Source organism: Cherax quadricarinatus, chromosome 15 (genome assembly GCF_038502225.1).
Source record: "Cherax quadricarinatus isolate ZL_2023a chromosome 15, ASM3850222v1, whole genome shotgun sequence".
Lineage (NCBI taxonomy): Eukaryota > Metazoa > Arthropoda > Malacostraca > Decapoda > Parastacidae > Cherax > Cherax quadricarinatus.
Window position 1 is genome coordinate 38,638,118 of NC_091306.1, and position 16,587 is coordinate 38,654,704.

The 16,587-nt window shown below is 42.9% G+C and overlaps 2 protein-coding genes across 2 annotated transcripts in view; both read left to right on the plus strand.

The window, feature by feature from the left end:
* The window catches only part of LOC138852734 (uncharacterized), a 99,462-nt gene extending 92,782 nt beyond the window's left edge, over positions 1 to 6,680 (plus strand). The window contains exon 2 of the mRNA XM_070085298.1: positions 5,150 to 6,680. Within this exon, the coding sequence (XP_069941399.1) occupies positions 5,879 to 6,676 (798 nt within the window). The 5' untranslated portion in view covers positions 5,150 to 5,878 and the 3' untranslated portion in view covers positions 6,677 to 6,680. The remainder of the gene's footprint in view (positions 1 to 5,149) is intronic.
* Positions 6,681 to 7,142: 462 nt separating this feature from the next.
* The window catches only part of c12.2 (von Willebrand factor A domain-containing protein c12.2), a 590,945-nt gene continuing 581,500 nt past the window's right edge, over positions 7,143 to 16,587 (plus strand). Inside the window, exon 1 of the mRNA XM_070085296.1 lies at positions 7,143 to 7,314. Within this exon, the coding sequence (XP_069941397.1) occupies positions 7,162 to 7,314 (153 nt within the window). The 5' untranslated portion in view covers positions 7,143 to 7,161. The remainder of the gene's footprint in view (positions 7,315 to 16,587) is intronic.

A 16,587-nucleotide genomic window follows, 5' to 3' on the forward strand; every position in this document is an offset into this window, starting at 1 on the left:
ATGTTGTCTGGTCCCACCGCCTTTGAGGTGTCAAGTTCGCATAGCAGCTTCTTCACCTCCTCCTTGGTTATATGTACCTCATCCAGCACTTGCGGGTGTGCCCCCCTGTTCTGATTTCCTGGAGTCCTACTGGGTTCCACTGTAAATACCTCTTTAAATCTTGTGTTGAGCTCCTGACATACCTCTTGGTCGTTTCTTGTGAATTCCCCATCACCCTTCCTCAGTCTGATTACCTGGTCCTTGACTGTTGTTTTCCTCCTGATGTGGCTGTACAACAGCTTCGGGTCAGTCTTTACTTTTGATGCTATGTCATTTTCATATTGTCTCTGAGCCTCCCTTCTTATCTGTGCATATTCGTTTCTGGCTCTTCGGATGATTTCTTTATTTTCCTGAGTTCTCTGTCTTCTGTACCTTTTCCATTCTCTAGTACACCTAGTTTTTGCCTCCCTACACCTTTGGGTGAACCAAGGACTCGTTCTGTTCTTCCCATTATTTCTGTTTCCCTTGGGAACAAACCTCTCCTCTGCCTCCTTGCATTTTGTTGCTACATAGTCCATCATTTCTTGTACTGGTTTTCCTGTCAGTTCCCTCTCCCACTGAATGTCTTGAAGGAAGTTCCTCATGCCTGAGTAATTCCCCCTTTTGTAGTTTGGTTTTTCCCAGCCTATTCCTGCTACTCTCTCCACTTGGAGCGCAACTATGTAGTCGAAGCACAGAACCACATGATCACTAGCTCCCAGAGGCCTTTCATACATGATACCGTCGATGTCCGAACTACTCATGGTGAATACAAGGTCCAGTCTTGCTGGTTCATCCTCTCCTCTCTCTCTGGTAGTGTCTTTAACATGTTGATGCATGAGGTTTTCCAGTACCACATCCATCATCTTAGCTCTCCATGTTTCGGGACCCCCATGGGGCTCCAGGTTTTCCCAGTCAATCTCCTTGTGATTGAAATCACCCATAACTAGTAACTTTGCTCCTCCCATGTGTTCTCTCCTGGCCACCTCGGCTAGTGTGTCGATCATTGCTCTGTTGCTCTCATCATATTCTTCTCTTGGCCTCCTGCAGTTCTGTGGTGGGTTGTACATTACTGCAATTATCACCTTATGTCCCTCAGACTGGATTGTTCCTACTAAGTAGTCCCTTTCGCCCATGCCATCCATTCCTTCCATTTTCTCAAAATCCCACTGGTTTTTAATGAGCAGTGCAACTCCTCCTCCCCCTCTCCTCCCTCTGTCTTTCCTGAGGATTTGGTATCCGGATGGAAAGATTGAATCTGTTATTATTCTGGTGAGTTTTGTTTCTGTGAGTGCTATTATGTCTGGGGATGTCTCTTTGATTCTTTCGTGCCACTCCTCATACTTGTTTGTTATTCCATCTGCATTTGTATACCACACCTTCAACTTCTTTTCTAAGACTGTGGTCTGGGAGGTATATTGGGGTTGGGGAAGTGGGAGACCTGGTAAGGAACTATGGGTTGTTGCTGTAGGGGTGGAGTTTGTAATGTGGTGGGTGGGGGCATTGGATGTGGCAAGGGTGTTTTGATTTAGAGTGTTTGGTTGCACTGGGGTTGACCTGGTTGGGAGGCTTCTATAGGAAGTTGTGAGGGAGGCTGTATTTGATCTTCTTCCTGGGTCTGGGATCTCCTGTCTGTCTTCTCCATCCCCTCTCTTTCCTCCTTTCGCCTTTGTAACATCTCTCTCAGTTTCTGCCTTTCTTCTTGTGATCTGTCGCGGTCGAGATACACCTTCCTGTATGCCGGCATGTCCCTTAATCGTGCTTTCTCCTGCAGGATCCTGGTCAGAGTCGCTTCTGCCTTGAAAGCCACTTTCACTGGCCGGGTTCTTTTTTTTACAAACCCTCCTATTCTCCGAAAATTTTCCAGCTGGGTCATGTCGTCTTCTCCTATTGCTTTCATGATGCTTTCAATTGCTTTTTTTTCCCTTGTTTTCTTGCTTCATATGTTTCCCCTTCAGCTTCCTGGAGCCCATACACGAAGACTGACCTCACCCTTTCATTCTCCCACTGCTTATCCCTGTGTATCCCCTCATTTAATTTGGTTTCCTGCACTGCAGCTTTCCTTTCTTCAGTTTCACTGGCTAATGTACTTGGGCTCAGTGGCCTGTCATTTTCCCTTCTCGGCTTTCCTTGGGCTCTGTTGTTGTCTGTTAGGGCCTCCACATAAAGCTTAGCTCTTTCATTTACTACAGTCTCCTCTGATAGAGCCTCCCCATGCAGTTGTGCCCCTTCTTTCCCTACAGTCCCCTTATTTGTGGCTAAGGTAGCAGTCTCTGTTGTCAATCCCAAAATGTTCTTTAGTTCTTTAGGCTGTTTCAGATTTTTCAGTTCCTCTTCTAAACTCTGTATCCTAGCCTCTGCTGCTTTGACATGCACCTCCCACTTCCTGCTTTCCATATCTATCCTCTCTTCCATTCTCATGCTAAGTTCTTCTAGTTTCTTTTCCCATTCATGATCCCTTTTTATGAGCTCTGCTGCCCAATCTTCCTTTGCAGCTTCCTCCTCCTGTCCCTTGGTTTTTCTTGTTGCTCTCTGACAATCCATTTTTGTTTTATCCTGATTGCCTCAGAGTGGGAAACCTATGTAGTTCTGTATGTTAGGTTAGTAGTGTGTATGTCAGAGAGTGGGGGGGGGAGGTAGTGGAGGAACTGTGGCTTTGTGGGAGAGGAGTGGGGAGGGGTTGGGAGGGTCTGGGTTACCGGGGGAGGGGAGGGTGAACGAGGGAGGGGAGGGGAGGGTGAACGAGGGAGGGGAGGGATCAGGGGAAGAAGTGAGTTGTCGGTTGTGAGGGGGGGGGAGTGTATGTGTGAGTCTGGATATGTGTGTGTGTGTGTGTGTTTGTGTGAGTCTGGATATGTGTGTGTGTGTGTGTGTGTGTGTGTGTGTGTGTGTGTGTGTGTGTGTGTAATCTTGTGTGGAATTATGTGTGGGTTTATTATGTACTGAAAGGTAGGTGGCTTGTGGGTTGTAGTGTAGTCTCAGTGGTCCTTCTGCCCACAACTTCTTGTGACCTGACCCCCAACCTCCTGGGGCTTGACCGGCACGTACTTACAATGTGTGTGTGTGTGTGTGTGTGTGTGTGTGTGTGTGTGTGTGTGTGTGTGTGTGTGTGTGTGTGTGTGTGTGTGTATATGTGTGTGTGGGGGGGGAGGTATGCATACCAGTAATTCTGGGTTATAAAAAGCGATAATTGCTACTAGGGTGTAAAGCTTCAATAAGTGTCTGCCCTTGAGTGTGTGTGTTATACCTCTTTGTTTTGTCTTTCCTAGAAATGCTACACTCTTCGCTTATTGTCCTTTCTGGATTTAAGTATCAATTATTGCTGTTATTATCCTATTCCTTGTTCACGTTTAGAGAGGACTTCCTAGCTTCCTAAGTGTTCTTACTACTAATAACTACTGTAATAGCTTGCAGGAGTGAGTGACCAGTATCTAACAGCGATGCAAGGCCAAGCCAAGCCAAGCCTGAGACATGCAAACCACAATATAGGTGATACTTGCGCTGGCAACGGTCGTGCCAAGTTGCCAGATGCTGATGACGTAGTGTGTGTGTGTGTGTGTGTGTGTGTGTGTGTGTGTGTGTGTGTGTGTGTGTGTGTTTGTGTTTGTGTGTGTGTGTGTGTGAGGCTCAGTGTGTGTGTGTGTGAGGCTGAGTGTGTGTGTGAGAGAGACAGACTGAGTTCGTGTGTGTGAGAGAGGTTGTGTGTGTGTGTATGAGAGAGGCTGAGTGCGTGTGTGTGAAAGAGGCTGAGTGTGTGTGTGTGAGAGAGGCTGAGTGCGTATGTGTGTGAGAGAGGCTGAGCGCGGTGTGTGAGAGAGGCTGAGTGCGTGTGTGTGAAAGAGGCTGAGTGTGTGTGTGAGAGAGGCTGAGTGCGTGTGTGTGAGAGAGGCTGAGTGCGTGTGTGTGTGAGAGAGGCTGAGTGCGTGTGTGAGAGACTGAGTGCGTGTGTGTGAGAGAGGCTGAGTGTGTGTGTGTGTGTGTGTGTGTGTGTGTACTCATCTATTTGTGGTTGCAGGGGTCGATTCATAGCTCCTGGCCCCGCCTCGTCACTGATTGCTACTAGGTTCTCTCTCTCCCTGCTCCATGAGCTTTATCATACCTCGCCTTAAAACTATGTATGGTTCCTGCCTCCACTACGTCACTTTCTAAGCTATTCCACGGCCTGACTACTCTGTGACTGAAGAAATACTTCCTAACATCCCTTTGATTCATCTGAGTCTTCAACTTCCAATTGTGACCTCTTGTGTTTGTGTCCCTTCTCTGGAACATCCCGTCTTTGTCCACCTTGTCTATTCCGCACAGTATTTTATATGTCGTTATCATGTCTCCCCTGACCCTCCTGTCATCCAGTGTCGTCAGGCCGATTTCCCTCAACCTTTCTTCGTAGGACAATCCCCGTAGCTCTGGGACTAGTCTTGTTGCAAACCTTTGTACTTTCTCTAATTTCTTCACGTGCTTGACCAGGTGTGAATTCCAAGCTGGTGCTGCATACTCTAGTATGGGCCTGTGTGTGTGTGTGTGTGTGTGTGTGTGTGTGTGTGATAGAGAGAGGCTGAGTGCGTGTGTGTGAGAGAAGGAATGTGGAGTGGGATGAGGGGTAGGATGGAGGGAGAGTGGGGGAAGGGGACGAGGGAGGGAGGGGTTGTTTAGGGTCGGGGTGTGGTATAATAATAATAATAATAATAATAATAATAATAATAATAATAATAATAATAATGTTTATTTCTACAAGTACATGGTAGAACACAACTTTCTGACATCACTAACATACTATATAGAAAGCCCTTTGTTATACAGACCATTTCGGACAAATTACGTCAATTTTGTCCCTCAGGATGCGACACACACTAGTCGATTAATATCCAGGTGCCTCCTTACTGCTAGGTGAACAGGGGCAGCAGGTGTCTTAAGGCAACACGCCCAAATGTTTCCATCTGTACCGGGGATCGAACCACGGACCTCAGTGTGTGGAACACCTTAACATTAAAGCATGAGGTAAACTTTTAATAGTTTTCTTGTTCTGAGAAGTCAAACATGAACAAATTTAGACACAGTTATGTGACACATTTATTTGGTAGGCTGTGTTGAAGACCCTTGAAGAGTGAATAACAGTGACTGTCTGTCTCCCCAGGCACCATAACCTGTGTTGCCTGGCACCACAGTCTGTGTCACCTGGCACCACAACCTGTGACACCTGACACCACAACCTGTGTCACCTGGCACCACGACCTGTGGCACCTTGCACCACGACCTGTGGCACCTGGCACCACGACCTGTGGCACCTGGCACCACGACCTGTGGCACCTTGCACCACGACCTGTGGCACCTGGCTCTCCCTTCACCTCAACACATGCTTCACAAAGCATGTCCATCTTCGTCCAGCTTAGATCAGTTCTGTCAGTGACGGTACAGTTATGCTGGCTAGACTATTGCTCAGTCTAGTTCAGCCTAACTTTACAAGTATTGCTGTCAGAAACGAATTTCCAAACCCGTCATTGTACTGTTAGTTACAGCTGTTAAGCCAGGCTTAGTCTTGGTGAGACATTCCTGCATAGGCCAGCATTGTTCTTTTGAAGACTGCATGCAGGAGGAGGCCTACTGTCACTTGATTTTGCCAGGTTTGTGAGAGAGGTGTGGTGGAGTGTGCAGGTCTGTGCCTTGCTACCCCGACCCACCAGCCCACAACATAAACGTGTTGAGTCCTATTTGTATATTTACAAAACTGTGTGATCAAGGAAAATCTTCAAGAGTATCATTGAATACACTAGTGGTGAGGCTGGTGTGTAAAGTGTACATTTTGGGAAGGTGGACTGCGTCAAGAAGAGGAAGTGTTGGAACAGTAGCAATAGCTGCACAGATCATGTCAGTTGGTGTACTTCCCGCCCCTCGATTGTTTCACTGGGAGAGCGCTAGCAAACCTGCCCTCATCCGTTGCAGTTACCGTGCTGCATCACCTCACCTCTTCACCACCACTAATGCACTCACCATACACCACCCCCAATATTCGTGCACACCTAACCATCACCACCACCCTTGCCAGCACCATTACTTATATCATCATCACCGTCCACGACGACGTCAGCAGAGAGGTGAAACAGCAGCGTGGCTCAGATGCGCCACTGAAGTTCTCCCGCCATCCCTGGATTCTTCTTGGTACACTGACACCTCCAGTCTTCTCACCACTGACACCTTCAGTGGCAGAGATTCCATCCTCAGTCTCACCCCTGACGCCTTCTTCGTCTCCCGCAGCATCTTGGTCAGCATGTCATCAGCTGGAGCGTCTAGGACTACGATTGAGAGCAGCAGCGGAACGTCAACAGCAGCTGCCCGAGAGGTGAAACAGTATCTCAACCGCACATTGTTCCCGCGACCTACTTCTACTCTTCATGGCTACGCCTCCCTCTATCACCGTCTTAAAAAGTTGCCAGCTTCACATAGGAAAACTCGACAGCAGGCCAAGGCACACCTTGTCACAGACTCTGGGTCAGCTGGGCTGAGACAAGAGGCTACTTACGACGCTGATGACATCAACACCATCGAGGAAACAACTCATTCATCTCCCCGTGTGGAAATTCACATTTATGTGCCCACGGCAGCGGCGGCAGCAACATCAGCCGCTACTGCTCACGAGGATGATGCTGCCCTCGTCCCGGTGTGATCAAGAAACAACTCCCGTATCGTCTCATCGGGGAAGAAATCGGCTGACCAAGTCATTCATTTTCATCGCAATTAGACACTAGAGTTGAGTAATTTTCATTCATAATTCAATAAAATATGAATATTTAAACATGCATGTTGTTTTAATATAACTTTAAAATCATTACATTTTTTTTTTTAAATTAGTGGAGTGTTTGGTACTGATGGTGTTCAGCGATGGTTAAGTGGTCAGGAGAACACTACAGGAAAGTTTAAGTAAATACTTGAGACTTGTAGAGCTTGGTGTTGTGCCCAAGACTTGGTTCACTGCCGCATCTTGACACGACACAAGGAAACCAGACTATATCACACTATTTTCCAATATATTTTGAAATAAATGACGTCACTCAGTGTTGCATTTTGCGTCATGGATTGTGAGCTGCGTCTTAGTAGACTGATGATGTGTTGAGATGTGAACCTCTAAAATCACACCTGTGTCAGGAAGTGATGATGGTCCTGTGTCAGGAAGTGATGATGGTCCTGTGTCAGGAAGTGATGATGGTCCTGTGTCAGGAAGTGATGATGGTCCTGTGTCAGGATGTGATGATACTCCTGTGTCAGCAGCATACAGAGAAGACGAGTGGAGGCACTATTACTGAGGTACAGTGTGCTGATCCGTGTTGTTGTTATTAGTGTGTGTTGTTCCTACTGTGTGTTGTTGTTACTAGTGTGTTGTTACTAGTGTGTTGTTCCTACTGTGTGTTGTTGTTACTAGTGTGTTGTTACTATTGTGTGTTGTAACTAGTGTGTGTTGTTCCTACTGTGTGTTGTTGTTACTAGTGTGTTGTTCCTACTGTGTGTTGTTGTTACTAGTGTGTGTTGTTGTTACTATTGTGTGTTGTAACTAGTGTGTGTTGTTCCTACTGTGTGTTGTTACTAGTGTGTTGTTCCTACTGTGTGTTGTTGTTACTAGTGTGTGTTGTTGTTACTAGTGTGTTGTTACTATTTTGTGTTGTAACTAGTGTGTGTTGTTCCTACTGTGTGTTGTTACTAGTGTGTTGTTACTAGTGTGTGTTGTTACTAGTGTGTTGTTACTAGTGTGTGTTGTTACTAGTGTGTGTTGTTGTTACTGGTGTGTTACTAGTGTGTGTTGTTGTTACTAGTGTGTTGTTACTAGGGTGAGTTGTTACTAGTGTGTGTTGCTGTTACTAGTGTGTGTTTTTCCTAGTGTGTGTTGTTGTTACTAGTGTGTTGTTACTAGTGTGTGTTGTTACTAGTGTGTGTTGTTACTAGTGTGTGTTGTTGTTACTAGTGTGTGTTGTTGTTACTATGTGTTGTTGTTACTTGTGAGAGTTGTTACTAGTGTGTGTTGTTACTAGTGTGTGTTGTTGTTACTAGTGTGTTGTTACTAGTGTGTGTTGTTGCTAGTGTGTGTTGTTGTTACTAGTGTGTGTTGTTGTTACTAGTGTGTTGTTACTAGTGTGTGTTGTTACTAGTGTGTGTTGTTGTTACTAGTGAGAGTTGTTACTAGTGTGTGTTGTTACTAGTGTGTGTTGTTGTTACTAGTGTGTGTTGTTGTTATTAGTGTCTTAATAGCGTTAGTTGTTACTAGTGTGTGTTGTTACTAGTGTATGATGTTACTAGTGTGTATTGTTACTAGTATGTGTTGTTGTTACTTGTGTGTTGCTAGTGTGTGTTACTAGTGTGCTGTTACTGTGTGTGTGGGTGTTACTAGTGAGTGTAGTGTGTTACTAGTATGTGTAGTGTGTGTTGTTACTTGTGAGTGTATTGTGTTGTTACTAGTTAGGGTAGAGTGTTGGTACTAGTATGTGTAGTGTTTCGTTACTAGTGAGTGTAGTGTGTGTTGTTACTAGTGACTAATGCGTGTTGTTACAAGTGAGTGTAGTGTGTGTTGTTACAAGTGAGTGTAGTGTGTGTTGTTACTAGTGAGTGTAGTGTGTGTTCTTACAAGCGAGTGTAGTGTGTGTTGTTACTAGTGAGTGTACGATGTGTTGTTACTAGTGAGTGTACGATGTGTTGTTACTAGTGAGTGTAGTGCGGTGTTGCTAGTGAGTGTAGTGTGTGTTGTTACTGGTGAGTGTAGTGTGTGTTGTTACTGGTGAGTGTAGTGTGTGTTGTTACTGGTGAGTGTAGTGTGTGTTGTTACTGGTGAGTGTAGTGTGTGTTGTTACTAGTGAGTTGAATGTGTGTTGTTACTGGTGAGTGTAGTGTGTGTTGTTACTGGTGAGTGTAGTGTGTGTTGTTACTGGTGGGTGTAGTGTGTGTTGTTACTAGTGAGTGTAGTGTGTGTTGTTACTAGTGAGTGTAGTGTATGTTGTTACTAGTGAGTGTAGTGTGTGTTGTTACTAGTGAGTGTAGTGTGTGTTGTTACTAGTGAGTGTAGTGTGTGTTGTTACTAGTGAGTGTAGTGTGTGTTGTTACTGGTGAGTGTAGTGTGTGTTACTAGTGAGTGTAGTGTGTGTTGTTACTAGTGAGTGTAGTGTGTGTTACTAGTGAGCGTAGTGTGTGTTGTTACTGGTGAGTGTAGTGTGTGTTGTTACTAGTGAATGTAGTGTGTGCTACTAGTGAGTGTAGTGTGGTGTACTAGTGAGTGTAGTATGTGTTGTTACTAGTGAGTGTAGTGTGTGTTGTTACTAGTGTTGTGTGTGTTGTTACTGGTGATTGTAGTGTGTGTTGTTACTAGTGTTGTGTGTGTTGTTACTGGTGAGTGTAGTGTGTGTTGTTACTAGTGAGTGTAGTGTGTGTTGTTACTGGTGAGTGTAGTGTGTGTTGTTACTGGTGAGTGTTGTGTGTGTTGTTACTAGTGAGTGTAGTGTGTGTTGTTACTAGTAAGTGTAGTGTGTGTTGTTACTGGTGAGTGTAGTGTGTGTTGTTACTGGTGAGTGTAGTGTGTGTTGTTACTAGTGAATGTAGTGTGTGTTGTTACTGGTGAGTGTAGTGTGTGTTGTTACTAGTGAATGTAGTGTGTGTTGTTACTGGTGAGTGTAGTGTGTGTTGTTACTAGTGAGTGTGGTGTGTGTTACTAGTGAATGTAGTTTGTGTTACTAGTGAGTGTAGTGTGTGTTGTTACTGGTGAGTGTAGTGTGTGTTATTACTAGTGAATGTAGTGTGTTGTTACTAGTGAGTGAAGTGTGTTGTTACTAGTGAGTGTAGTGTGTGTTACTAGTGAGTGTAGTGTGTGTACTAGGAAGTGTAGTGAGTGTGCTGTTACTAGTGAGTGTAGTGTGTGTTGTTGCTAGTAAGTGTAGTTTGCATTGTTGTTTGTGAGTGTAGTGTGTTACTAGTATGTGTAGTGTGTGTTGTTACTTGTGAGTGTATTGTGTTGTGTTGTTATTAGTTAGGGTAGAGTGTTGGTACTAGTATGTGTAGTGTTTCGTTACTAGTGAGTGTAGTGTGTGTTGTTACTAGTGACTAATGTGTGTTGTTACAAGTGAGTGTAGTGTGTGTTGTTACTAGTGAGTGTAGTGTGTGTTCTTACAAGTGATTGTAGTGTGTGTTGTTACTAGTGAGTGTAAGATGTGTTACTAGTGAGTGTAGTGTGTTGTTGCTAGTGAGTGTAGTGTGTGATGTTACTAGTGATTATAGGTAGTGTGTGTTGTTGCTGGTGAGTGTAGTGTGTGTTGTTACTGGTGAGTGTAGTGTGTGTTGTTACTAGTGAGTGCATGTGTGTTGTTACTAGTGAGTGTAGTGTGTGTTGTTACTAGTGAGTGCATGTGTGTTGTTACTAGTGAGTGTAGTGTGTGTTGTTACTGGTGAGTGTAGTGTGTGTTGTTACTGGTGAGTGTAGTGTGTGTTGTTACTAGTGAGTGTAGTGTGTGTTGTTACAAGTGAGTGTAGTGTGTGTTGTTACTAGTGAGTGTAGGATGTGTTGTTGCTAGTGAGTGTAGTGTGTGATGCTACTAGTTTGTGTAGTGTGTGTTGTTACTAGTGAGTGTGCTTTGTGTTGTTACTAGTGAATGTGGTTTGTGTTGTTACTAGTGAGTGTGGTTTGTGTTGTTACTAGTGAATGTGGTTTGTGTTGTTACTAGTGAGTGTGGTTTGTGTTGTTACTGGTGAATGTGGTTTGTGTTGTTACTAGTGAGTGTGGTTTGTGTTGTTACTAGTGAATGTGGTTTGTGTTGTTACTAGTGAATGTGGTTTGTGTTGTTACTAGTGAGTGTGGTTTGTGTTGTTACTAGTGAGTGTGGTTTGTGTTGTTACTAGTGAGTGTGGTTTGTGTTGTTACTAGTGAATGTGGTTTGTGTTGTTACTAGTGAGTGTGGTTTGTGTTGTTACTGGTGAATGTGGTTTGTGTTGTTACTAGTGAGTGTGGTTTGTGTTGTTACTAGTGAATGTGGTTTGTGTTGTTACTAGTGAATGTGGTTTGTGTTGTTACTAGTGAGTGTGGTTTGTGTTGTTACTAGTGAATGTGGTTTGTGTTGTTACTAGTGAGTGTGGTTTGTGTTGTTACTAGTGAGTGTGGTTTGTGTTGTTACTAGTGAGTGTGGTTTGTGTTGTTACTAGTGAGTGTGGTTTGTGTTGTTACTAGTGAGTGTGGTTTGTGTTGTTACTAGTGAGTGTAGTGTGTTATTCCTAGTGAGGGTAGTATGTGTGTGTTGTTACTAGTGAGTGTAGTGTGTTATTCCTAGTGAGGGTAGTATGTGTGTGTTGTTACTAGTGAGTGTAGTGTGTTATTCCTAGTGAGGGTAGTATGTGTGTGTTGTTACTAGTGGGTGTAGTGTGTTATTCCTAGTGAGGGTAGTATGTGTGTGTTGTTACTAGTGAGTGTAGTGTGTGTATATTGCTGACACTATTGAGTATTGTGCTGACAATATTGAATATGGTGATAAATTAGACACATGTGCAACTCTTGGGTATCTTTATTGAGGAAACGTTTCGCCACACAGTGGCTTCATCAGTCCATCAATCTTGATGGACTGACCACATCGACTCAAGGTTGAGGGACTGATTACCTCATTCTCCTCCTGTTCTTCAAGATTCTCCTTTGTATGGACTGATGAAGCCACTGTGTGGCGAAACGTTTCCTCAATAAAGATACCCAAGAGTTGCACATGTGTCTAATTTATCAACATGTCGGTTCTCTGAACCATTCATCTACAAAAATTGAATATGGTGTTGATACTGTTGAGTATAGTGCTGACACTATTGAGTGTATTGTGTGTATAGTGCTGACACTATTGAGTTCAGTGTGAGTATAGTGGTGACACTGTTGTGTATACTGCTGACACTGTTGTGTATACTGCTGACACTGTTGTGTATACTGCTGACACTGTTGTGTATACTGCTGACACTAGTGTATTGTTGACACTATTAATTGTAGTGTGAGTATGGTGCTGAAGCTATTGAGTATAATGCTGACACTGTTGAGTATAGTGCTGACACTATTGAGTATAGTACTGACACTATTGAGTATAGTGCTGACGCTTTTGAGGGTAGTGCTGACGTTGTTGAGCATAGTGATGACACTATTGAGCATAGTGCTGACACTATTTAGTATAGTGCTGACACTATTGAGTATAGTGCTGACACTATTGAGTATAGTGCTGATGCTCTTGAGTATAATGTTGACACTGTTGAGTATAGTGCTGACACATGTCAACAGTAGTGCAGTACTTGCCAACTTATGTATGGAGGACCTAGAATCCAGACGGATCCTCAATAACATCCCCAGGTCAGTTACATGGATGTTGTAGGTTGATGGTATTTTGGTCATTGTACCCAAAAATCTAGACGTACGTGACATCCTCAACACCATCAACACTCTGGAACCTATTATTTAATTTGCACTAGAGGAGGATAAGGACAACCAATTACCTTTTCTCGACGTTCTCCTACTCACTGGTGAAAACAGACTTTCTTTTACCTACAAGAACGATCTTCTACATTTCTTCTCTCACCATGACACCAGAACTAAAAGAGGGGTAGTTATTGGCTTCTTTCTGAGAGCCTACAGAATTTACAGTCTGCAGTTCCTTGAAGAAGAATGCAGATACATCACCCATTCTTTTAATTCGCTACACTTTCCTCTACACTTCGTACGTGACTGCAGGAAACTTGCGACACATATCCTCAACAAGACCAACACCAGTCAAGTTGAAGAAAGACCTCCAAGTTACATCGTTTTACCGGTCAGCAACGTTGTCACTAACTTTTCAATAATGTTTGACAGAACACTAGCTAAAATATCTACCAGCTCATCAACTACTATTAGGAACCTGATACAAAAAAACCCAAGCATGATTTTGGCACAGGTGCAGGAGTTTACATTATACCATGTGGGGGGTGTGACAGAGTATAAGAACAGAACATAAGAATGGAAGAACACTGCAGAAGGCCTACTGGCCCATACAAAGCAGGTCCTTATCAAAACGACCCTTACCCAAAGCTACCCAAGAATATCCTCCTATAACCAATGACATCAATCAAGCCCAGCCCCTCCCACTCATATATTTGTCCAATCTTTTTTTAAAGCTACCCAAGGGCCTAGCCTCGATCACCCTACTCGGGAAATTGTTCCACGCATCCACAACTCTGTTCGAAAACCAGTACTTACCTATGTCCTTTCTAAATCTAAATTTATCAAACTTAAATCCATTATTTCTGATTCTTACCTGGTTCGACACCCTCAGTGCTTTAATAATATCACCTTTGTTTATACCCATCATCCACTTATACAATTCCGTGATATCTCACCTCATTCGACATCTCTCCAGAGAGTGGAGATTCAGCGCTCTAAGTCTGTCTTCATAGGGAAGATTCCTTACACAGTAAATCATTTTAGTCATTCTTCTTTGTATGCTCTCCAATGAGTCTATATCCATCCTGTAGTAAGGAGACCAAAACTGAGCAGCATAATCTAAATGAGGCCTCACTAGTTATTACAACCCAGGAGTCCCAAAGGCCTGTTATCCTGGGTGTAAAGGGAGCAAAATAAACACAGCAGAAAAACTTTTGACTTATATTATCCTTCACCAAGTAAGAACAGAATTATGTACACTATATACACTATGTGCAACAATAGGTATTAGTGCACTCCATGGTAAGCAATGCAGAATATAAGCCATTAGAGAGCAGACTGTGCTTCAACCAGCTCTAGAATGGGAATGACAAGGGCAGACAGGTATGTGGTGCCTACAACACCCCTGTGATTGCCAAAACCATCTTCTCATTGGCTGGAACCTGGGTACTGATTGAATGATGGGGCCCCGTCATTAACCCTTAGCACCTGAGTCGCTGGTTGGGGAGATAGCCTTTCAATGAAGGTGTGTACATGCGCTGAATAAAGGTTACGTACTCTTTGCATGCCACACTAGTGATGTATAGAGCTGTAAAATAACTTTTGGACTTCTATTACTTATACTTCTTGAAATAAATCCTAGTAATCTGTTAGCCTTGTTGTGCACACTTAGGCACTGCTGTCTTGGCTTTAGATTTCTGCTCACCACGACTCCCAAGTCTTTTTCACATTATGATCAAGTTCTACTTCACTTAGTTTATAGCTTCGAGGTTTATTTTCATTACCAAGGACTAGTACCTTACAATTATCCACATTGAAATTCATCTGCCATTTTTCAGATCAAGACATTAATTTGTCCAAATCCTCCTGGAGTTCATTGGAATCCTCCTCAGAATGAACCATACGGCCTATCTTTGTATCATCAGCAAATTTGTTCATGTCACTTGTAATTCCTTCATCAAGGTCATTTATGTAAATTACAAACAACAGAGGGCCTAAAACTGATCCTTGTGGAACGCCACTAGTGACTAATCCTCATTCAGATTTGACCCCATTAATGGAAACTCTCTGCTTTCTGTTGGTAAGCCATGACTGTATCCATGCTACAACTTTACCTCCTATACCATGAGCTGCCACTTTTCTTAACAGTCTCTTGTGAGGTACTCTATGAAAGGCTTTATTAAAATCCAAATAAACAATATCATATTCTTTATCACTGTCTACTGCCTCAAATGTTCTATTGAAGAACGTCAGTAAGTTTGTCAGGCAGGAACGACCTCTCGTGAACCCATGCTGAAATTCTTTAATGAAATTATGCTCTTCAAGGTGACTTCTAATAATGTCAGCTATAATTGATTCTAATAATTTGCCTACTATAGACAGACTTATTGGACGGTAATTTGAAGGAATGGACTTATTCCTTGATTTGAATATGGGAACCACATTAGCCATCTTCCACATCTTTGGCACAATACCAGTATGGATGAACTCATTAAACACACTCGTTAATGGCTAAGTTTCATTTTGCATTCCTTAAGTACCCTGGAAAACAACTCGTCCGGTCCCGGGGACTTATTTTGCTTCAGTTTGTCTATCAGTTTGATAACCATGTTCCTCGTGACGGTAATATTAGTTAATTTGAACTCGTCAGGAACTGAGTAATTGTTAATTTCTGGAATATCATTTATGTCTTCTTGTGTAAAAACTGACAATAGTCATTAAATAGGGAATACATTTCAAGTTCGTTATCCGTCAGCTGTCCATTCCCAGTTTTCAGAAGTACATGGATAGGGCTTTCTGCTTGAAGGACAGGAGTAGGAGACAGAGGGTTTGCTTTCCTGGGGCTGGGATGGAGGACATTGTTAGCCAGCTTGACAACATCATGAACGGTAATGGGATCAATCCTATTATCTGCCTCAGTGCTGGAGGCAATGATGTAGGCAAGCATAGAAGTGAGGATTTAGAAGGTTCAGGACAGCAATAGACATAATTAGGAAGAAGGGGGGAAAGGCCCTGTTATATGTGGCATTTTGCCAAGAAGAGGTGTTGGTAATGAATGGTTGTCCAGAGCAATTGGTATTAATTGTTGGCTGGATAAACACTGTAAGGATAATGCAGTACCATTCATTGACAACTGGGACACTTCTATGGCCGAAATGACATGTATGCCAGGGATGGGGTTCACTTATCCAGGGCAGGTGTGGGTTTTCTTGCTAACTCAGTTGAGGGGGTTGTTAGGACTTTAAACTAGGATTAGTTAGAGGTATGGGTTTAGAAATGATAAATAATGAGCATGGATATATTGACTTATGCTCTGATATTAAGAATCTTAATAGTAACTCTCATGGAGTAACTCTGGGTAATGATAATTTCAGAAATTGTGTAAAAACAAAGATCAATAGGAAAAATGTGCAGAAGAAAAAACATATGATGGTATTTTATGCTAACAGTCGAAGTGCAAGAAATAAGATTAATGAACTACGTTTGGTAGCATGTGCTGGGAACTTTGATATCATTGCATTAACTGAAACCTGGTATGATTTAAAGAGTCGGGATATGACTGCTGAGTGTAATATTCAGGGATTTAAGTTATTCCATGTGGATAGCTGTAATGGGAAGGGGGGAGGAGTTGCATTGTATGTTCGAGAAAATATTAACTGTTGCATAAAAATAGGTATAAAAATAGATGGAACAGCAACAGAATCTGTTTGGGTAGAGTTTGTAGAAGATCAAGAAAAACTAATTCTAGGTGTAATATACCGACCTCCAGGCTTGGATCACGATCCAAGCCACTCATCAACTACCCTATTTCCAAACCAATACGTTTCTATATCCTTTCGAAATCTAAACTTATCCAATTTGAATCCGTTATTGCGGGTTCTTTCTTGAAGGTATATCCTCAAAACCTTATTTATATCCCCTTTGTTAATATCCATCTTCCACTTATACACTTCGATCATGTCACCCATCATTCTTCGTCTTACAAGTGAATGTAGTTTACGAATCTTCAACTGTTCTTTGTACGGAAGATTTCTAATGCTATGTATTAATTTGGTCATTCTACGCTGGATGTTTTCTAGCGAATTTATATCCATTCTGTAATACGGAGACCAGAATTGAGCTGCGTAATCTAGGTGAGGCCTTACTAATGATGTATAAAGCTGCAGTATGACCTC